Below are 22,328 nucleotides of genomic sequence, written 5' to 3'. Positions count from 1 at the left end.
TAAGGCAAGCAGCACACGGAAGAATTTAAGCCTAAGCATTTAATCTGTTCTTTCCATAAATTTCTGCTGCTTGTGCTTTATAATGATTCTACCAGAGGAAGTTTATTTATACCGCAGATTTTCGGCATCAGCACATTGGGAACACAACGGCGATCGCTCAGTCAATAGCTTACAGCCATGTATAATATCACTCCGGAAATCAAAAGCCCATTTGAAGAAAAGAAGGCTCAGATTAAAGTCACTTTAAGACATCAATAACTTGGAACTGGCTGAAGAGAAGTTATAAATATCCAGCCTGCGCATATGCAAATAAGCGCCGGCAGACGCGCCCCCGCCGCCGTGCCCCGCAACCTCTGGCGGCCCCTCCCTCCCCCGCGGCACGTGTGTCGCCCGCAGGGGGCGGGCCCTACGTCACTGGGGGCGGGGCCTCCCCTCTCCGGGGGCGGGGCCTCCCCTCTCCCGGGGCGGGCCCTATCCCCTGCGCAGGCGCCTGCGCCCAGCCAGAGGGACCCGCAGGTTGGGGTCTTGGGCTGGGCTTTAAGACGGGGACCAGTAGGAACAGAAGCCGGAAGGCTACCTGCCTAGGTTGCTTACCACGTGTCACCTGCTGGGCCAAGGGGCACTTTATTTATTTATTTATTTATTTATTTTTAAAATATGTTTTATTGATTTTTTTACAGAGAGGAAGGGAGAGGGAGAGAGAGTTAGAAACATCGATGAGAGAAACATCCATCAGCTGCCTCCTGCACACCCCCTACTGGGGATGTGCCCGCAGCCAAGGTACATGCCCTTGACCAGAATCGAACCTGGGACCCTTGAGTCCGCAGGCCGCTGCTCTATCCACTGAGCCAAACCGGTTAGGGCTCTGACGCCCTCAGCCGTCTTTCAGACTACAGACCAGCCACATGCCCAGCAGTCTCTCCCCCACTGCCCTTGACTGGGGAGGGGACCTGGGGGAGGGGGGTATTTGGAGGAGGAGGAAGCACCCGCACTTTGAAAAGCCCCCCAGAATGCACGCTTCCTGCCATCCCCTCTGAGATCCACTGAAGAGATTATCTCCTTTAATCCTCAAGGCAATTCTATGACGGATGGTCCCATTTTACAGGTGCAGAAAATGAGGCTCAGAGAGAGTAACGTCCCCGGCCACAGGGTGGCAGAAGCGAGATTTTTAATCAAGCTCTGTTTAATTCAAAACCCGGTTTTCTAGTTGTAAACCGCTGTATCCCGCTGCTTCCTGCTTGCCTAGCCGCTCTCCTCAGGCTGCGCAGGCCCAGGGGCCTCGGACGATTTACGGGTCACTTAGGAAGGTGATGCCCAGGGTCCAAGGAGCACCATAAGCGGGTCACGAGAGACAAGGATGGGGGATGTCAGGGGTCTGGCTGGGTAGAGCTGGCTCTGGGGCCAGCTGGGTGCGATCCCTGGGAGAAGCCCGAGGCTGGCTGGGTATGGAGCAGCTGGGGGCCTGGGTTCTGGACTTGAGGTGGGGAAGGGAGCTCAGGCCTTCGGGAAGGAGGGAAGCAGGATGGACCCACTGGGAGGGGGTGGGACCCAGGTGGGGCTGGTGAACTTGAGGGCCGCAGACCAGAGCTGCACGACCTTGGGCACTCCCAAGAAATTGCCATGGGCTTATATGGCCGAAGCCCCCCCCCCCCCCCCCCCCACCTCCGAGCTCAGAGCAGGCCCTCAGGAGAGAGAGAGACTGCTCACTGCCCAGGGGCAGGATGGGGTCCTGAGCAGGCAAGGATTCATCAGAAAGCGAGTGACCTCTGGTACGTGGGCAATCCAAAGATAATACCATTAAACTCTACAAAAGTGTCTGGACAAGAGAAAAAGTGACCAAGAGCAAGACATTTGGAGTAAGTTAAACAACATCAGAAAAGCTGATGCCTGAAAGAGGACCACTTCCTTCAGGACGACTTTTGCCTGAAGAGGCCCTAGCTCTGGAGCCACCTCCGTGCGCTGGCTCAGGCTGTCCTACCCCCCCTGGATTCCTGCCATCCCTGCTCTGTGCCCACAGCACCGTGGGGCTCACACTTCAGTGCTATGGGCAGAATTGGTCACGTCCGGCTGTAGTCATTCATTCATTCATTCATTCACTCACATATTTAGCAACTATTTAGTGAGCACCTACCCTGTTCCAGGCACTGGGGACACAGCAATAAACTAAACAGACCCAAAGCCCTGCCCCCGGGGAACTCGGATTCTAGAGGACGTTCGGTGACCTCTGTCTGCTCCTTCTCAAGGGCAGGCGAGGGTTAGTCGGCTCACGAGGGCTGGGCAGCGCAGTCACGCAGAGACGCGGCCTCGCGCATGCATTTGGCTGCAATTGGTCCCAGAGCTCCCAGCAAATGGCTTTTCGGAGCCTCAATCCTCATGACTCATCATCTCTCTGCCTGCAGGGGGTTGCTGCTGTTTTTTTGGAGATCCTTCCCAGGACACGGGTCAGTGGGGTGGGAGGATCACTCCTCTGAGATGGGTCAGACCACGTCCTTCCAGATAAATGACCTCGTCCTGGGAGGGGGATGATGCCCCATGTTCCTGCTCCCTTTGCCCCAGTGCCAGGGGGGCTCTGAGACAAGGCCAGCCTGCCAGGGCAGAGCACTGGCCCCCGATGACTGCAGAGGGAGGCAGCACTCATGGGCGCAGGCGCCTCTGCTTGGGGCTGGGATGCAGGTGGAGCCTTGTCAGGCGGGTCTCTTGGGCGCATGGACTCAGACCTGTACTCCTCTCCTTACTGACCGACCGGGGCAGAGGCTGGCTGGACGCCCTGATCAACCCCAGCTCTCATTCAGGCCCCAATGCTACCTGCCCCCCCCTTGGGGCGGAGCTGGGTTCCCAGGGGGCTGGGAGACAGTTGCCTGACCCCCGCTCCCCTTTTCGGCTGTGAGAACCAGCTCCTGTTGGGATGGAATGTTCCATGCCCCTGGAATTCTCTGTCCTTCCCAGAAGCCTCCGAGGGGCACATACACGCTGTTTCCCATAATCCCTCAGGAGGGCCCTCTGGCTTCTGTTTGGCAGCTGCAGGGGGCCTGGGGATAGTGGCTGGGGACCCTGCTGGGTACCCCTGCTGGGAGGGTGACCTCATGTTCCTGTGCCCAGGCGTCCTCACCTGTCAAAGGGAGGTTCACAGTACCCACCTCAGAGGCTGGATGTGAGCATGACATGTGGAACTACACATGACATGCGTAGAGGAATGCCTGGAAGACAACCCCCTCAGTGAGTTACTTACAGGCCGTGCACCCCGCACAACTCCAGGCGGCGCCATCCACCTCCCCGTCATCACAGATTTCTGGAGTTATTGTGACCGTTTCCTGGTAGGTGGCAGGCGCGGGTCTTGAGAAAAGGGGAGCTTGTAAGACTCCACATGAAGCTACCAAATCGGCCGAGGCGGGGGTGTTCTAAAATCATTCTCGATCCAGTGGGGGAGACGAGTGAAAAATAGCCCATCAAGATGCTCGCTGCTGAGACGGGGGAGCGACGCCTGCGCACGTGCTGGGGTGAACGGAGGAGAGGATCTCATCTCCGCTGTTCCTGGCGGAGGCTGGTGCCTCCGAGTTCTGGCTCGAAAGCTGGGGGGCTCCAGAAACCCCAGGCGCCCCCGCCTGCCCTGTCTGGGCAAGGCCAGAGGCTGCGGCTGCAGCTGTGAGCGGCCCAGTCCCTCCCCTCCACCTCAGAATGTAAACGCCGAGTCCCTCTCCCCCCCACATTCAGATCCGCCGTGGCAAGGCGGGCGGACACACAGTAAATAACCAGAAGGCCTCGCCGCCAGGGCCCGGCTCCACGGAGATGCCCGAGGAGCTCATCACTCACCTCCCTCCCAGTCCACAGCAAGGCGGGGCCTCGGTTCTGGGGCAGCCCCTCTCCCCTGCTCCTCCCGGGGGCTCAGCCCAGGGAACACCGAGCCCCGCGCCTCTGTCGGTAGAGGGACACGGTGGCCTGTGCTCGGTGCACACAGGGGCCTTTCGTGGGGAGCCCCAGAGTCAGGCCGCCCTCCCAGACTCTGCTGCCTCCAGTGCAATCAGCAACGGGTGGAGGCCAGACCCTGACCCCCCAGACACAGCAACCTGTGCGGACAGGGACATCTCCCCACTCTGGTGACGAAGGCTCAGGGGTGTGTTCTGAAAGGGAGGGGCTTTCCTCACGGACCCTAGAAGCTCAGGCTGGGGTTAGGCTCTGGGGGCACAGGCTGCTGAGCCTTAGGAGGTAGAGACCTCGCCCCTGTGCTGGCCGTGGTGGGGAGAGTGGGACCTTGGAGGGAGGGGGGAGGGAGCAAGTGTGAAGGGCCAGAGAAGGGGGCCCTGTATGTCCTGGTTCTGATGGTGATGCAGCTTCTCAGGGCTCCTCATGGGCCTTTTCCCTCCAGGGTCTGAGATCCCCGAGGCTCGGGCAGGCTGCTGCGGGATCCGGGAAAACGCATCTGTAACCTCTCGCTTTCCTGCCTGCCGGGGCCGGGGGGCCTGGGAGGCTCCAGAAGCAGGACCCTCAGGCGGCCAAGCAGCTCAGTGAGGCTGATCCAGCCAGGTGGGGCCAGTCCCTCCTCCCAGGCCCAGCTCTCAGCGCCAGGGGAGCCCGGGCCCAAAGGAGATGTTAGCCAGGCCTCCAGCTCCGTCCTTTAGGCCTCGGGGAGTCCCCACCTCCCTCCCAGAGAGGGCCAGTGAAGTTTTCCTGCTCTGCTGAGCTCCTTCAAAGATATCAACACATGGTTAATCTTCCTTCTGTTCAGAAATGCAGAGTGATTTGCCCGAATGGGGATTTCTGCATATTTATACTAATGTCTGTGTTTAAAGCTTATGAGACAGGGAATTGCTGAGAGATGTCCATTAGCAATATATACAGACTGCAATTATTTCTTTATGGTGTGTGGTTTGACTGCAGAATATTTTATTTCAATGGAAGCAGCAGGCTTTGCCTACTGTGTTTTCTTATGTGCCCAAAGAAATCAATAAGAACAGGAAATAAATGAAAGGAGGCACGAATGAAAGGACCGTGACCTTTTAGGATCTGGGAGCCTGGAATACGCTGCACCAGGGACTGCCTTCGTCCCCAGAATCTGAATGCGGGCACCACGTGGGGGGAATTCAGCGCATTTAAGAATGTGGACGGAAACCTCCCCAGGATGGAAGCAAAGCTCTCATTCCCCCGAAAGATGACCGGGAGGGGGCGCCCTGTCAGGGACAAGCAGGGAAGGAAGCAAGGGGTGTCCTCAGAGGACCCCATATCTGATCTCCCCTCCCTACATTTCCATCCCAGGACAGAAGCTAAGCAGAAAAGGAGGGTTTGATCTGAAACAAAATCAGCCTCAAGCCCAGAGGTTCACAGACCAACGCTTTCTGGAACCTGCATGGATTTCTTTTCAAAAAGGAAACGAGACGTTTGGAGATGAGTACGCAACGGAGTGTGTGGATATCGAACTAGAATGCGGCACACCTGAAACTCATATACTGTTGTTAATCAATGCTACCTTAATTCGACAAAAACAAAAAGAAAAGCCTTTGCCGGGGGGAGAGGGGCAAGAGCAGGCCCCCTTCAGAACCAATGAGCTGAAAGAGCCGGCGTGAAGACCCGGATGGAGGAGGAGTGGCGAAGGAGGTGCCCAGTGGGTTGGTGTGGCCAGGAAGCTGGGCGATTCCTCCCCCGAAAGCCCCACCTGGAGCTCACCCCAGCTCACCTCCACGCCCACCCAGCTTCTCCGGCCTCTCCCGGCCTCTCCCATCTCAGTGCTGCAGACCTGGGGGCAGACAACGCCCAGCAGGCCTCCCAGGCCGGACAGAGACCCCTGTGTGCTCTGTGTAACGCCTCAGTGATCAGCCACTGAAGGAACTCATTGAGCCTCAGGTGGTCCCCAAGGTGTTGAAGCAAAGGCTGGACAAGCCCGGCGCAGGAATGCAAACAGACGATACCTGACGTGGCGCAACAGATACGTGCAATCTGGCGTTGACATTTTCCACGCCTTCTCCTGGGGACCCCAGCGCCGCCTGGCCCTCCCCCTTTGCCTGCCCTCACATCCCCGGGTCCTGCCACTCGGTCCTCTGCACAGCCCAAGCATCTGGGCAGCACCGTCGGGCCATAGCATGCCTCCTTCCACCGATGTCCACCATGGAGGCCTCCACAAGCCGGCTTGCATCCCCGCCTGACTGCCCCTCAGCGGGAGGCACCATTCTCTTCCGGCCTCAAAATAGCTCCCTGAAGTCAGCGCTGACTTCTCCCTGACTTCTTGCACAGAAATCTCTTCCAAGAGGCACTAGGGTCCAGAAGAGGGACAGATGGTCCCTTTCTTTTTATAACACGGCCAGACTTTGGAAGTGAAGAGCTATACACACAAGTTTTGCCTTCAGCAGATGTACTGTGGGCACAACAAGTACCACTTTGTGCTCCTCAGCAACTGTGAGCGGGGTTAGCTGGGGAGGGACCGGAATCGGGCAGAGCGCTGGTGGGCATGCAGGGGCCCAGGGACCACGGCGCGACGGTCCCTGTCCGGTCTGCAGCCAGACCTTGTGCTTCTGCCCAGCAGGTTCCAGGTCCACACCTCCTGGAAATGGTGTCTGCTCACCTTGCCCGAGCCCAGGAACCACCCAGCACCAGGCCCCCCTGGGCAGTGGCCATGTTTGAAGGGCTGGTGGTCCAGCCGTGTTCTTGCTCACCTCTCCCAACCAATCCCGAGGTCGGGTCTGTGAGCTGGGGTGGATTCGCTTCAAGAGATTCATGGCTCCGTTTTGTTTTGATTTTTAATGTGATTCTTCTTTGGAGAGAAACATCGGTGTGAGAGAAATACCGATCAGGTGTCTCCCGTACGTGCCCTGACCGGGAACCCGCATCCTAGGTATGTGCCCTGACTGGGAATTGAACCCGCAGCCTTTTGGTGTACAGAACGATGCTCCAACCAACTGAGCCCCCCGGCCAGGGCCCCGGCTCAGTTTTACCACTTTCTCCCTTGAGCCGTTTATCACAGGGGTACCCAGTCCCCTGGCTGCGCTGGGCTGTTTGGGGGCCTTTGCGAAGGGCAAGGATGGCTGGGTGGACATGACATCCGCTGAGCTCCCGAAGGGCTGAGGGCTGAGTGAGATGATAGTGGGAAGCCAGTTCCCAGAGCTCTGCCCGGCGGCTCCTCGTCCATCGGGGACAGAGAGCTGAGACATCAATAACTGCTTCTAAATGGATGTGCTGCTGTTTGGTAGATTTCAAGGATTTCATCCATTTAAAAGGGCACAAGTTCAATTAATAGACCTCATTAACTTCAAAGATGTATCATCTTTGCACTGAATTGGCTCCTCCGTAGGATGACTGGCTCCATTAACTTTATTGCATCGGCAATACTCTGCATAAGGCGTGGGAGATGTTGCCGCAAGAACCTCCAGGGCTGCCTGACTCCCAAGCTTCGGTAGCTTCTGCGGTGACCAGTGCCCTGTCTGCAGCTCCCTCAAAGGGCCCAATGTCCCTCATTGATTTGCTTTGGGAATTAGGTCCACCCACCCACCCACCCACCCATCCATCCATCACACAACCTTTTGGAGATGAGAAAAGAACCCAAGAATCACCAATTCATATTGAGAAATATCAGACACATGACTCTGGCAGACATACAAGAGCCATCACGGGACTTGCCCTTCATCAGCTCCAACTTAACCCGTTGACTGGACAGGTTGCAACTGGGCAGCGTCAAGGTGCGGTGTGGAGAAAGGTGTGGGCATTGGAGCAGGCGGCTTTGCTACTGTCACTCCAGCTCTAGCCCTTATGCCTGGGCAAGCATCTGCCCCAAGCCTTGGTTTTCCATTGATGAATCTGCCTCCCCGGGCAGCTGCGAGGATTACCTAAGTACAGAGTGAATATGTAATGACTATAAAATGCCCACTCCATTCCCTTGCAGAAGACAAGGCTGCATCCACCAGTGTGTCCCACCAGCTCCCGGGACGGGTGGTCCCTGACCTACAGCCTGAGACGGAGGCCCTGGGGTGGGGGGCCCATGTCTACTTCTCTGCACTCTGGGACGAATGGCATTAAATTAGGAATCTTGGAATCACGGCCCACACCAAAAAAACTCTGCCTAATCAAGCTGCCGTTTAGTCTAAAAAGGCAATGAATGTCTCCATAAGGAAGAGACGGAATATATAGGAATTCTTTCTGGATCCATCAGAATTGCTGAAACCCGCCTGTTCGAATGGCCAGACAGACCAGAATCCCCATGTGGCAGTGGCTTAACTTGGGGGCTTCAAGGCCCTGTGCGGCAGGTCTGCTTGTGGTTTGAATGGAGAGCAGGCATCCTGGGCCTGCCAACGAGGCCACTGCTTGGTCCTTAAAGGTGCCCTGCACCCTAATGGACAAGCACGGCTGACCACTGAAGGTATTCGTGTTCCCAGGAAGGAGCTGGGCCTTTAAATGGATCTGCTAGTCCCCACTGGTGGAGCGCAGGCTCCCGCTCCCATGAGGTGGCATCTGCGATCCCTCCCGGCATGAAGGTTCTTTGGAAATAAAAAGCTAACCCCATAGATGGATGATTCTCATAATGGAAAATACAGTCAGTGCTCAGTTATCAGGGAGCCGAGTGAGCAGCGTGTAGGTGAACTGTGGTAAAATGGTAAGACGTGCCATAGGGGTGGGACTCGAATCCAGTATGACTGGTGTCACACTGAGAAGAGGGCCACCTGCAAGTCAAGGAGCGAGGCCCCACCAGAAACCAACCCCCACGGCACTCCGACCTCGGACTTGCAGCTCCCAGAACGGTGAGAAAATAAATGTCTGCTGTGTAAGCCCTCTGGTCGGTAGCATTTTGCATGGCAGCCCGAGCACACCAATGCAGAGCCCGTGGCACTGGCCCCACAGGTGATGGTGAGAAACCAATGCGTGCAGACCGGGGTCTGAGACACTGAGCGGTGACAACGTGAGAGGCCACTTGGGAGAGGGAGGGAAAGGCAGGGAGAGGCCCGTGGGCAAAACCAGACAGCTCACGCCACGCGTGGTCAGCCAACACGGCCCCGGGACAGTAGAAGGCCAAGAAGGGCATTGTCTCGGCGATGCCCTGAAAACCCTGGGGCTTCCCTCTGAGATATATTTTTTTAAAGGGAAAGAGAACTACACTAAGGAAACAGCCAAGGACAACTATTTCAATAGATAACAACCTTTCAGCCATTTTTTTCTTCGGGCAAATTGCACAGTGTTTTGTGTTCCTAGCCCATTCGGCTGGCCGGCCGGCATTATTTTCACCTTTCACGTTTCTGGAACAGTGAGTGTGCTCCTGAATAGAATGTCATTTCAACCAAATCGTTTCTCATGAGACCAGTGTGGTGCTGTGTTTCTCCAGGGTTATTTCATGGTTTGGGGGTACCGTGACCCCCCTCCCACGGGGACAGGCAGCTGGGACGCCACACCTTTGCCCAGCTCTCCTCCTCTCGAAACTCATTCCGCATACTGTAAGATTTCACTTATATGTGGAGTCTAGCAAAAACCAAAACAAATGAATAAACCAACATAAAAGCAGACTCATGGAAACAGAGAGCAAACAGATGGCTGCCAGAGGGGAGGGGAGTGAGGGGCCTGGGCGAAGGAAGGTGAAGGGGAATAAGAGGTACAAACCTGCAGTTATGAAATAAACAAGCCACAGAGATGGAGTGTAACGGCACAGGAAATATTGTCAATAATATCTTAATAACTTTGCATGGAGACAGACTTAATGTAGTAATCAGCCCATAAGGTACATAAATGTCAAATCACTATGTTGTACACCTGAAACAAATATGCCATGGTATGCCAACTATCCTATATAATAAAAGCCTAATATGCAAATTGACCAAATGGTGGAACGACTGGTCGCTATGATGTGCACTGACCACCAGGGGGCAGACACTCAATGCAGGAGCTGTCCCCTGGTGGTCAGGGTGCTCCCACAGGGGGAGCACTGCTCAGCCAGAAGCCGGGCTCATGGCTGGCAAGTGCAGCGGCAGTGGTGGGAACCTCTCCCTCCTCTGCAGCAGTGCTAAGGAGCAGTGAGCCGAGCAGTAAGGAGCAGTGAGCAGGCAGGCGGTAAGGAGCGAGGGGTCCTGGATTGTGAGAGGGCGAAGGCTGGGCTGAGGGACCCCTCCTCCAGTGCACGAATTTCATGCACCAGGCCTCTAGTATGTCAATAAAAAAATTTAAAAAGCCCCCAACACTCATTTCCAGACTCAAAAATGGAAAAGTCCTGGGTGTCAGCCAGACAGGGCATGCCTTTCCTAGCCAAGATAGCACATGCTGGAGGTTTGAATAGTGACGAGGCCATGACCTCTGTGAAGTAAGGGGGAGAAAGGTTTGCAGAATTTGTGAACCTGGGTCTGCACCAATTTCCCAGAATGCCCCACCCCCGGCCCCCACCTGTGATTCTTTGACTAGATCCTGGCCCTTGAAGACTAAAGGAACCTTCACCTTGCGGGACCAGAATGGCCTCGGGGACAGATGAAGTGGACTGTCCCTTGCCTACGCGCGTGGATCCCTGGCGGCCCCTGGCTGGGGAGAGAAAGAAGGCAGCTGGGTGGCCGGAGCAGGGTCCAGGAATGGCCTCTGTGTGCCAAGGATTCAGAGAACGGAATTCTATGCCTGTAGGTGTAAGTCACTAGCTGAACGGGTCTCACCTCAGGACAGGCCCTGCAAGCCACTGGAGTAGACGCGTGTGTGTGCAATTCCCCTGAGGGATGAATCCATTGGGAAATCGTTATTCTGTGTCCTGGCACTCACCCCCAGCATTCCTCCTCCAGACTGGGCATCTGTAGAACTACCTGCCTTCTGTCTGCCGCCCCTCCGTCACTCTGACTACTTCCAAAGGCCCAGACCACGCCGACCTCCTTTCTCCAGCCCCTGTAGCGCTTATCGCCCGCACGCCCTGGACTCCCCAAGCGGAGTACAGGCTCCTCCAGGCAGACCTCCGCCCCTCCCAGGGCCTGGTACGGTGTCTGGGACACGGCGGGCATCACCACAGGCCTACGTCCAGCAGGAGCCGAGACCTGTCGGGGGACGCAGCCAGCACACCGCCAAGTGTGGGCTCTGCACGCAGTAGGCGCCTAATCCTACACCCACTAGGTGCTCGGCGAGTGCTTGGCAGTGCACAGGGAGGGAGGCGGCGTGACTCAAAGCCCCTCGGTGTCCTCTGAGCATCTGTGACCTAGAACCCAGTGGCAGTCCCTGCAGGTGCCGCCCGGCCAGCACTCCTGGGGGTCACTTAGGGCCAGAGCGGGGCTTCTGACCTCGAAGGTTCTCAGCAGGCACTGGGGGCTGAAAGCCATGTGCTGTTCCCAGCTCCCTGTCCTCCGCTCAGCGAGAAGGCCCAGGGGTCCCCGCTCTGCCTCTGTTCTGCTGAGCAGGGGGGCCCTGAGAGGGGGTGTCCCCAGGCTGGTGCCCCCGGGGGTCACCTCGGGCTCCGAGGAGGACACGTCGCTGGGTGGCCTGGCTGCCTGTGTTGCATCTCTCTGCTTGCCTGGTTCACTCAGCGTCAAATGATCTGTTAACAACACCGTTAAGTCCAGACGGCACTCCCATTAATGATGAACAAACCCCCGGAGGCCAGCGCTCTGGGAAGGGGGAGGCTTCCCAGGCGGGGCAGGGCCGCTGTGTCCGCGGGCGGGCGAGGAGGCCAGGCCTCCAGCGGACGGAGCGCCACATTCCAGGGGCTCTGACCCACTTCCTGGGCGAGGGCGCGTGTTGGGGTGGGTGCTGGAAAGGGTAACGGGGGAAGGGGGGGGGGGGACGGTGGGTTTGGCTCCAGACCTGTGCGGAGGGTTACGCCTGTCAGATCTGGGAGAATATTTCGGACCACCTTGCTTTAAAAACAATATTTCTTCTCTGGGATTCCTTAGAAATGACTGCAGTGGCAGTGATACCAACAGCTAGCATTGCTGTGAGCTCACTCTGTGCCCGGCACTGTGTTAAGGCGTTGCATGCGTTATTAAACCCTTAATGCACGTGTGTGCGGATGGCGCCTTCACCGCTTCCACATCACAGATAAGGAAACTGAGGCTGAGAGACACCTGCTTCCCGGCACGAGTTCACCGGGTTCGCGGGGAGTGGAGTGTGAATTCTACCCAAGCCACGTGGTGCAGAACCTGGCTCGCCATCCCACCCTTCCGCAGCCTTGCTGGTTGATCTGTCCCAGGTAGGGATGCGGCCCCCTGCTGTGTCCTTGGCACCCTGACATCAAGCTGAATGTCACAGCATGCGGAGAGCCCCTGCAGGGAGTTAGGAGGGGCCCCCGGAATTAGGGGAGGACCCCACCAGAGGCCTGGAGGTGCCTTTCGGTTAGGGCGAGGGTGGAGACCCAATGTTACAGTGGGAGAAGAAAGGCCCATTCCTGTTCAGAGCGGCCCCCTGGGAGCTAGGTCTTGTGAGCATCCCGATGTGAATGCTGTTGATAGAACCTCCCGAGACGCTGGAGGGCCGGGGGTCTCTGGCTTTGTCACATGGGGCCCCTAGAAGACCGTGGGCATGGAAAGTGGCCCCGGAACCAGCCGTGAAAATAGTCCCAGCAGACAGGTTTACAGGGATGGCTGTGTGCTAGGCACCACTCCCGGGATTCACGTCAAAGAACTCGCTTACGCATCACAACAACCGCAAGGACCAGGTCCTGCTAGGACCCCCCTTTTACAGACGAAGGAACGGAGACAGTGTCAGGTCCCCCATTCTGCTGGAGGCGCTGGGGTGCAGGAGCAGACGCAGGGGAAAGGCATGGGCTGACGGGCTGCAGAAGGAAGTCCCTCACGTATTTTCCTGTCCGCTCAGGCCCCAGGGCACCAACCTGCTTTCCCCAGCCAAAGGGAGGAGGCAGCTGGAGAGGAGTCAGAACCGCCGTGGGTCGCTCCCAGCCCAGGGCTTTGTGCCTTCACCCATCTCACGCTATTTGAGCATCCCTCAGAGCCTGGCACTGGCCGGGGGGCTGGGGGTGGCACAGGAAGGGGGTGGGGCCTGGCCATCCAGGTGGGAGAATGACCCAGGAGTGGGTGGTCTGCCAAGGCACGGAGCACCGCCGGCTGGGAGAGAACCCAGGGAGCGGAGCGGCTACAGGGCAGCCTGTGAGCAGAATGGCACGAGGTGAAGGGGGAGCCAGGCAGGAGCCAGGCCCTACGCACTGGTGGGGGATGGGCATTGTCCTGAGAGGAGGGGGGCCGTTGGACGCATTCCACCTGGAGTGACAGGACCGCTGTGACTGCGCCGAGGGCCTGGAGGTCACCCGTGGAGGCCAGTGGAGAGGAGAGGACTGAGCCGAGGAGGCAGGGTCCAAGGAGTTTGCAGACCCAGTGCCCAAGGGGAAAAGGAGAGTCAAGGGCAAACGCAGGCTGTGACTTTGAACTCCTGGATGGATTCGTGAGGTCATTTCTGAGACAGAGACCCAGGAAGAGCGGGTCTGTGGGAAGATGACTTCAGTCTGGACCTTTGGTGCCTCTGGGCTAACCGTGTGTGGGCAAACGGCTTTATCTCGCATTCCCATCTTCTTCTAGAATATTCATCGCGGGTGCAGAGGGCGCAGTGTGCCCTGGCATGGCAGAGGGCAGGGGAGGGAGACCTGGGATCTATGCTGGCCTCACGGCTGGGGACGGCAGTCCTGGGTCCCCCTGCAGGGCAGCTGATGCAGCAGCTTGGAGGGAAGGGACATGGAGGCGCCACGAAGGGGCTTGGTGGGGGGGCTGCCAGCCCTGTGAACAGCTTGGGGCTTCTCCCACCTCTCCAGCTCTGGGCGGGGCCTGGCTTTCCACCCTCTCACGAGCTTCTTTGCTCGGCCGGACTCTCCAGACCCGGGGCCACTGTGGACGGGACGACTGCTTTCGGTGTCAAGGGGGTTCAGTGCTATGCATGTTCGTGTGGGTCTCCTCAAATCCTCCTCGAGGGTAGACAAGGGAAAGGAGGCTCGGAGAGGTCAGGAGACTTGCCCCAGTCACACAGCTGTTCACTCTGCCCCAAAGCGTCGTCAGCAGATCCTGTCTTTGCCAAGCCGAAGGCGGCACGAGGGCAGACAGAGCTCCGTGGGCTGGAGGCCCAGGGACAAGGATGGGAGGTGAGGAGAGGTGGGATCACAGGACGGGGCCACACACACTGCCTGTTCCCCGACCCTAGGAACCCTCATGGCCCCTCCCTCTGGGCCTACAGAGTCTAAAGTCAGAACAGAGAAACCTCTCACTTCAGGTCAACTTGGACTTGGCTTTTTGGTGCAGAAGCACGTGGGAGTGGGAGCAGTCTGGCTTCTCCGTCCTGGATACGTGGGTGAAAACACAACCGCTTTTCTGCAGCTACTACCAGGCCCAGGGCCGGGCCTCACAAGGTCTCTGGCTACCCCCTCCGCTACCAGGAATCCTTTGAAAGGAGGGGGATAGGAAGGATGACTTCAGTAGCTTGCACTTCTGCCGTGCCCCCCTCGGCTGGGACCGGGGCCGTGACATTAGACTTAAAGGGTTCCAGGCCTGAGGTTGGCCACCACCTCTGCCCACGGATGAGCTCACGGGATCCAACCCAACAACAAGACAAATGGCTCGGGCGTTTTACAACAGGATACAAATGGAACTAATTCTTTTTTCCTCCCTTATCACTTTGCACACGTGAAATCAGTTTTAATTAGCTCTCCGTCTATCCCCGTAAGCCAAATAAGGAAGAAACTCCACAGATTCCTCCCACCCCCAAATGGTGCTTAGAGAGCGAAAGATTTATCCTTGCAAGTTTCGTAAGAAAATCTATATGTGCTCAATGCATTTAAATAACACTCATTAAAGCGAACCGCATGCAAGCTGCCTTCTCTCGTCACAGATGAGAGACAGTAGCTTGACCCATTGCAAATCAAAAAGCATTTCCACACCACCTTTATTTTTCAACTGGTTAAGTTTTCAGATGAAAGTCCCAACACCCCTTTTTTGGGGGGAAGGCAGACTCACATTAACCCCCCCGTCGCCCCCAACGGAAATTTTAGCCCAGTCGATTGGAAGATAATGACAAGAAACAAAAATGTGAAATTTTAAATCAGGGCACTAATGAAACCTAAAAATACCAGTGGCTCCTCCCTCTGGCTGGCAAGACCTGGTCCTCGTGGATGGGATTTCTCCATAATTACTCAACCCCGTGAGAGGCTAGGCTGTCACGTCAAACAATAGGAGGGAAAGTCGGGAGACTTTAATGAGCGAGGTCTCAAGGCGAGCCATGATGGGTCTTATTATAACGCTGGGCAAGGTTTCAGCCAGTGAACAGGAGAGAAGGAAAGTTCTCTTTTCCCTAAAGTGGAGTTCAGGCTAGTGTTGATGCGGTCCCCTCCTGGAGCTGGCTGTCCGTCACTTAGGAGTGTGAAATCAATGGGGCTCCGGAGATGTAAAATCCCCAGGGGAGGAATTAAAAGTGACCCAAATCCAAACCCACACGGTCTTGTCAGGAACATGATTCTCACACGGCAAGTTCCAAAGATGTGGTTTCAAAATTCGGGCTTCTTATTTTAAAAATATGCAGTTGTTTGACATTAGATCTGACAGACAAATTATAGCTTTAGCAATAGAGGCTTTTAGGATTAGAAATGAAAGGAGAAATTACTTAGAAAAAACACACACACCACAACACAGACACACACCAACAAACCCACCAGGCCTGCGTTGGGAGGCCTTTGTATGTGTGTGTTTCATTGTCTCTCTTCACCGGAACGTAAGGAGGTACATCAGCGGACGAGGCCGTGAACACAGGGAATCAAGTTCAATGTAATTTCTGGGGAAACAGCCAGCTCTCTATCGAAGTCTGCGTGAGGGTTGTCACTGGGGGGGATCTCACTGACTCACCAGAAGGGGGCGCCGTGGACACTTCCTAGGCACATCCCATTCCCATACCTAGCACTGAATCTACCCTTTGGGGCTCGAAGAGGGAAGCCCATCAAGGCCCCTCTTTCCTCTCCTCTCCTGTCCATGGGCTTGGGCCCACCACAGAGGATGGTTCATGTCCTCGGGCCCCACAGAGATGCTGCAGGTCTGACTCTGCAATGACCCGCTGGCCAGTGTGCCCAGGGGACAGCAGGGGCCAGTCTCTACCACTGCATCCTCCTGATCTGTGGACTCAGGTGCCTGAGGATGATGCCTGGCAGCTTTGGGGAGGCGGATCCCAGTTCCCCGCTAAACCCCAAATGAGGGACTCCATCCAGTCCAATCCGGGCCAGTTACCAGTTTCCTTTCTGCACAGAACAAGGCCCTTTCCTAGATGCATGTCTGAAACCTGGCAAGTCAGCAAGACCCTTCACCAGTCCCGGGCGGCTGCCAGGTGAGGGGGTTATGCTCCCCCCGGCGGGGAGAAGGGAGCCCACCCATAGCCTCAGGCCTTGGCAAGGCCCCGGAGCAGCTGGGACACCCAGTGTCCACTGTGTCAGAGTTGGCAACATGTACGCTGGGAGGAAGTTTCTGTAAAGGGAGAGAGAGCTTAACCAAACAAAAAAAAATTATTTTAGTCTTTTTTTTTTTTTTAAAAGATCTTAAACAAAGCAAGAGTTTACCAGAATTTAGATGTAATTTTCTATAATTTTGTTGTTTAAAACTAGTGCTGATTTCCAAAACAAAGACAGTCAGGGCGCCATAAGACTGGGAACGAAACCCAGTGAAGATCTAGGTGGTGGGGGTGCTTGACAAGGCCTGGAAATCGCCCGAAAGGATGAAGGTGGAGAGTCATGAGCAAAGGCGGGAAGAGAACAGCTGGCTGGAGCCAGTGCTCCACAAGAGGCAAGGCCCCCGAGATGCAGTCTCAGGGGCTGTAAATAGGGAGGCTGAGGATCGTGCCGAGACCCACACTTCCTAGGTCCACCTCCCCTCCCCTTTCCACGAGGCCTGGGTCCCCCAGCAGGCAGACCGCTGGCCATGTCCCTCCTGCTGCACCGGGCCCAGGCCGAGCTGCCTCCTTTCCGCACTCAGCAGGAGCAGGCCTGGCTGTCTGGGGCTCTAGGGGCCCCACCAGAGCCTCACCGAGCCACCCTTGGGTCCTTGAAACAAAAAAATCCAACTGGCTCAGGATGGTCTGGGAGTGTCTCCTGGGCCTCGGCGAATGCCCAGGGAGGCGCTCTCATCCGATGGCACGGCGGAGGGTGCTTTTCTGGGGAGGAACACGGACAGTTCAGATTCCCACTGTCCGCGTGGCTGGAAGATGGAAAAGGCCCAAGGGACTGTTTCACGGAGCCCTAAGGGGGAACAGATGACGCCTGCTCATTCTGCACGTGGCCTGGCCTTGGGGTCAGAGGTGAAATGGCCTAGGGCTTGGGCTGGAAGCATAAGGACCCTGGACTTGGCAGACGCACCCTCCCCTCCTCTTCCTGCCCACTCACATTGCCCTGCACCCCTGTCCTGTCTTCCTCCTTCTCCTCTGTCCGAGGCCGGGGGGCCCTACTGCAGCCGCCAGGGTGGGTGGGGTCAGAGGGTGCTGCTGGGGAGCACAGACCACCAGGAAGCACGCTCCTGTCCGTGCACGTCGCAGTGACCATGTTGGGGAGGCACAGAGGCAGGCACACAGGGAGCACGTGGCAGCGGGACTTACCTTTGGGGTGCCCGGGGTCGGTGAACTCATACTTCCCCACACCAATGGTCCGCAGCATCTGCAGCCCGTGGGCGGAGTCGGTCGTGGGGGGCCCGTTGGTGGCAGGGGCACCGCTGGGGCGAGTGGCCGACGGCTGGGCTGGCGGTGGTGGAGGCAGCAGGGGCCCTGCCATGTGACCGTTGCCCACCGCCGTGGGTCCCGGGCGGGCCACCTGCCCCACGCCAGGCAGCGTGGAGACGGCCAGGGGCTGCGGGCTGGCATACAGGGCCTGGGCGGGCATGTTGACCACCACGCTGCTCAGTGGCTGAGAGGGCGGCTGTGGCAGCGAGTAATGGCCTGGCATCAGCGGGAGCTGGGGCCCCACGTGTGGAGGCAGTGAGGGGGTCACCCCGATGACCGGGGCCTGGACGTTCACAGCCGGGCTGAAGGTGGGAGGCTGGGCCACTCCATAGGAGTGTGCGATCAGGGCGGGCTGGCTCCCGGCGGCCACCGTGGTCACCCACGGCCCTGTGCCTGCAAGGGAGATGGAAGAGATGTCATCCGCCGGTTATACATTCACTCAGCAAACACTGGCTGCCCCAGGCCCTGGGCTGGGCGCCGGCGTCACAGGGGTGGGCAAGGCACCTGTGCCCAGGAGCTCACAGAATAAGCACCTGCGATGACAGGAGCAGGAGAGCGGCGCCTCAGGATATGTGAGCAGGTGGCTGCGAGGGCTCGGGAGGGACCGCAGTCTTCCTGGGACAGGTTGAGAGGCAACGGAACAGACAGAAACATAGGGAGGCCTTCAAAGAGATCCGGGTTCAAAGCCTGGCTCTGCCCCTTACTAGCTCAGAGCCTGGGCCAGTTGCTCATCTCCTCTGAGCCTCATCCTTCCCATCTGTGACCTGGAACTAGCAACACCCACCTCATAGGTCTCCTGGGAAGCACCGAACGAGGAAAACATCATATTTTGAAACCACTAGCAGAGGGCCTGGCATGTGCTAAATGCCCCATACATGCTGGCGCTTCCCTTTCCTCTTCGGAGAATCACGGAGGGGGCGGTGATGGCTGGATTGCGATGAGAGTTTCCGCTGGGCAAGACAAGAGCAGCCGAGCCCAATGCCGTGCGGGGGGCGGGAGCTGCAGGAGGGTAGAGCTGGGGGTGTGGGCGGTGTGGGAAGTCAGGAGGGGCTGCTATGGCCTCACTGGGGGGCCGGGCAACCTCTGCATCGCCAGCCTCAGGGGGGGGGGGATGTGAGAAGTCCTTTTTGGACTTGAAGGAACTTGTGGCTGAACAAGGGGGTACAGCTCCCGAGGCCTGGTGCAAGAGGCAAGCCCAGGGCAGGCAGGGCAGGGCCAGGGCCCCCTGTGCGAGCTGCCATTCAGGGGACTCAAGCTGGCCAGAGGATACTGCGACAGGCAAGGCCCGTCTGGGTTGCCTCCGACTGAACGGGTGTAGATGTAGGTCTTTGTCACCTCAGCTTTCCGGATGCCTCTGGAGTGGCCGTGTAGACTGAGGGCGAGGCACTGAGGAAGGAGGGTGGGCCACCAGCCCAGAGGCTAGAAGCTGGGGCTGGGAGCTCCCTCACAGAAAGAGAAGAATCAAGACGGCAGGGCAACTATCCAACCACCAGAGGGCGCTGTCCCCGAGGAGCTGTCCAAAGGGAGAGCCACCGGGCATGGTGGGGACAGCGAGGCTTAGAGGGAGGCTTAGAGTCAGCCAGACCGCGCTTTAGGCCTGGTTCTGCCCTCACCAGCTGAGTGGCCTCAGGCACAAGCCTCCCCGAGTCAGTTTCCTCATCTGCAATGGGACAGGAATGACGCCAACTTTGCAGGGCTGCTGCGAGCATGGAGATGCCACGGAACGAGGCACGTCACCGCCGTGCAAACCCACAGCTCTGATCACGAAGAGGCGGGAGGAAAAGAGAAGCTGGCCAATGTCGGCGAAGCAGCGCCAGCAAGATTCTAGAAAGGGCTGCTGCGGGGAGACTGACCCCCAGCCTGGAGAAGAGGAGGTGGCGTCACCACAAGCCAGCCTGGTGTCTCAAGGACAAAGCACGGCCTGCCAAGCTCAGTTTTCTCCAGGGTTAGCCCGGGGGCCCCAGAAAATGCTCCAGAACGTGCGAGCGCAGCGGGGAGGTCTCAGACAGCTCTGTGGGAAGATCCAGAGGTGCCGTGGGGCGGAGGCCTTGATTTATGAGGGGGGCGGCCCCGAGGATGCCGAGGCCTGGAGAGAGGTGTCTGATGGTGTGAGCCAAACTCTGCTCACCTGTCACCAAGGATGACTAAGTCTGCAGGTGACAATATTGGGAGGACGAGGCACTGGTCAGCAAGGGAAGCAGGAACCTCAGAGATGCCGAGGGTCATGAAAGGACATGGACAAGGCCTTCTGGCCCTTGGGCCTCCGCCCCTAGCTGCCTCGCCAGCCTGCGAGGCGATGGCCAGGGTCAGGGCAGTCACAGGACAGCGTTGGGCTCTTCCTGCTGAGACTGCCAGCAGAGCAGAGGGGACACGGGCTGCGGTGAGCAGAGCAGAGGGGCTGAGCGGAGGCCCTGGGCAGGCCCCACGCGGCCCTTCGTGCTGCGGTCCTGGGGATCATTGTTGAGCAATGAGATTGGAGCAACCCCTCTGAAGGGAAAGGGACTGGAAACTGGGCTCCGGGCAAAGGGGCTGAAGAACGTGGGTGTTGATCGCACAGAAGACTCGGAGGGGGAGGAGCGGGCTCTCCAGAGAGCTGCAGGGCTGTGGCACGGAGGGCCAAGGGGACGGGCGTGTGCATCCTAAGGGGGGTGTGGGACTGATGGAGATAGCGCGGACGGCTCTGGTTACGTCCCAGCTGTCCAAAGAAGGCCTGGCCTGCTGTAGGGAGTGGTGCGTGAATCCCCCGTCCGGGGAGGGGTGTGGAGCGCCCCCTCCCCATGTAACCATTGGCAAGGCAGAACTCACTGGAAGGCGTGACTTGAGCAACTTGTGCTGTTTGGGAATAACTATTCAAAATCGCCCCGAGCCCACCCAAGCCACTCCCACCATGTCACTCTCACTCCCCTGCTTCCTCCCAAAGACTCTCTTGAGTGGCAGGGGAAGGGGATAGAGACACAGCCACCGCCCAGGGAATGACACACAGTGCCCCCACCCCACTCAACACAGCCTGGGGTCCGGGCTGCTGCGGGCCCCTGGGTCAGGACCTGCTGCGGAGCGAGGGGGGTACCCTGTAGGCCCCCAGCACCTCTCCCAGCCCTGGGCATAGGTGCCTCTGCCCACGGAGGAAGTACACACCTGGATTGTCGCTCTCCCTCATCTGTTTGGAGGGCGGCTCATCCGTGTCCCAGGGCGTGGCCTGATTGATGGGCGTCTGCCCCCACCGGATGCTGGTCGTGAGTCCCTGGGACTGACTGTCTGCTTTGGAGATGCCGGGCGCCTGGGGAGAAGCAGAGCAGGAGGGTGAGCACAGCCCGGCAAGGGTGCTGCCCTGGGATCCGTGTCCCCTTCCCTCACCCCAGCAGTCCTGCTGCTGCCTGAGCCACGGGCCGGTCCACGGGGGAAGGACAGCACTGTGGCCCAGCGGTAGCAGCTGTGGCCTCTGCTAAGCTCCCGCCTCCGGAGCACCCACCTCAGGACCCCCTTGGCCCCCCTCTGTGGCCACTCACACCACTGGAGCCATCACGAAGAAAAGAGCGTCTTCCCTGATCTGTGAAGTCCCCCAGCCCCCGGGGCATTCATAAGCTGTAACAACACCCACAGGCATGTGCTGAGCGCCGACTGCATACTCAGTGCAGGCTCAGTGCCACCGTACACCTGGCCCTTTGACACGCGAGAGAGCGGCTCTCCAAAGCTCAGCTCCCAGGCCCCACCCTGCCCCCACACCAGCCCGGAGGCCCTAGAAGTCCCACTTGGGAGGAGATGGGGCGGGGGCCGGGGGGGGGCGGGGGGGGACCCAGGCTGGTGGGAGGACAGCTCCCATCCTGCCGCCAGGAGGGAGGCAGGCCTCACTCTCTAACTGAGATCACGAAAGAGAAAGGAACCCCAGGGTGAAAGCAGCCATGAGGACGGCGCTGGTCTCCGAGCCTCAGCCGGATGATGGGATGTTCTGCAATCGTGAAAACTCACGTTTCCTGAGCGTTCTCAAGGAGACGGCAAAATGCCACGAGAGACGCGGGACCCAGAGTGACACAGCTATCCCCCCACCGTGTGCGCGGTACGTGTCGGAGGGAGAAGCTAAAACGTTCGCAGGGGTGCTGTCCTTGGGGGAGAGGGTTCGGGGTGGCGTTTATTCTCTTGCCTACACTCTTCTGTATCTGCCAAAGGTCCTACTATGGCCATTACCATTATCGTCACTACAATGACAGGGTGGGCAGGCGCAGGCTTACAGTTATCCCCATGGAAAACAATACAATATCGAATGAAGATCAGCACAAGAATAAGCGCTGTGTTTCGAAGACTCACAACTGTAGCCCTGCTTCTGCCCCACCCTGTATAATAAGCAGTAAACAAACAAACAAACAAAATAAATAAATAAAATAAAAATCCAGAAAGCAGGTCGGAGAGCCTGGGACTGGGATCACTGGGATGGGAGGGGGTGTGGGTCTCAGCCGAGGTAGTTTCAGGAGCGACCGTGGTTCCCAGGAGTTCAGCCAGAGTCCAACAAGTTTGGGGGTGAAGAGCGAGGTGGGGTGGGGGGCAGAAACAGCTGCCCACTGGAGACAGTCCCCAAAGGCCAAAGGAGCCTCAGGGGTGTCTGCAGGCCTTTCTTAGGTGAGGCCATGGTCCTGGTGATGCTGATGGAAGCTGAGCCAGGGCCCCAGCCGGTGGGGCAGTGCCCCCTGCTGGCCTCTCTGACAGTAGGTCCCCGGGGTGGGGGGGGTGTA

At 58.0% G+C, this 22,328-nt stretch overlaps 1 protein-coding gene across 1 annotated transcript in view; it reads right to left on the bottom strand.

The window, feature by feature from the left end:
• Window positions 1–22,328, bottom strand: part of KLHL29 (kelch like family member 29) — a 267,899-nt gene that overhangs the window by 34,808 nt on the left and 210,763 nt on the right. Inside the window, exons 4-5 of the mRNA XM_054728446.1 lie at window positions 20,740–20,881; window positions 17,485–17,997 (exon numbers count right to left, since the gene is read on the bottom strand). Coding sequence (XP_054584421.1) covers window positions 17,485–17,997; window positions 20,740–20,881 — 655 coding nt within the window. The remainder of the gene's footprint in view (window positions 1–17,484; window positions 17,998–20,739; window positions 20,882–22,328) is intronic.

Source organism: Eptesicus fuscus, chromosome 16 (genome assembly GCF_027574615.1).
Source record: "Eptesicus fuscus isolate TK198812 chromosome 16, DD_ASM_mEF_20220401, whole genome shotgun sequence".
Lineage (NCBI taxonomy): Eukaryota > Metazoa > Chordata > Mammalia > Chiroptera > Vespertilionidae > Eptesicus > Eptesicus fuscus.
Note: the sequence above shows the minus strand (reverse complement) of the source record. Positions and strands in the feature narration are given on the sequence as shown.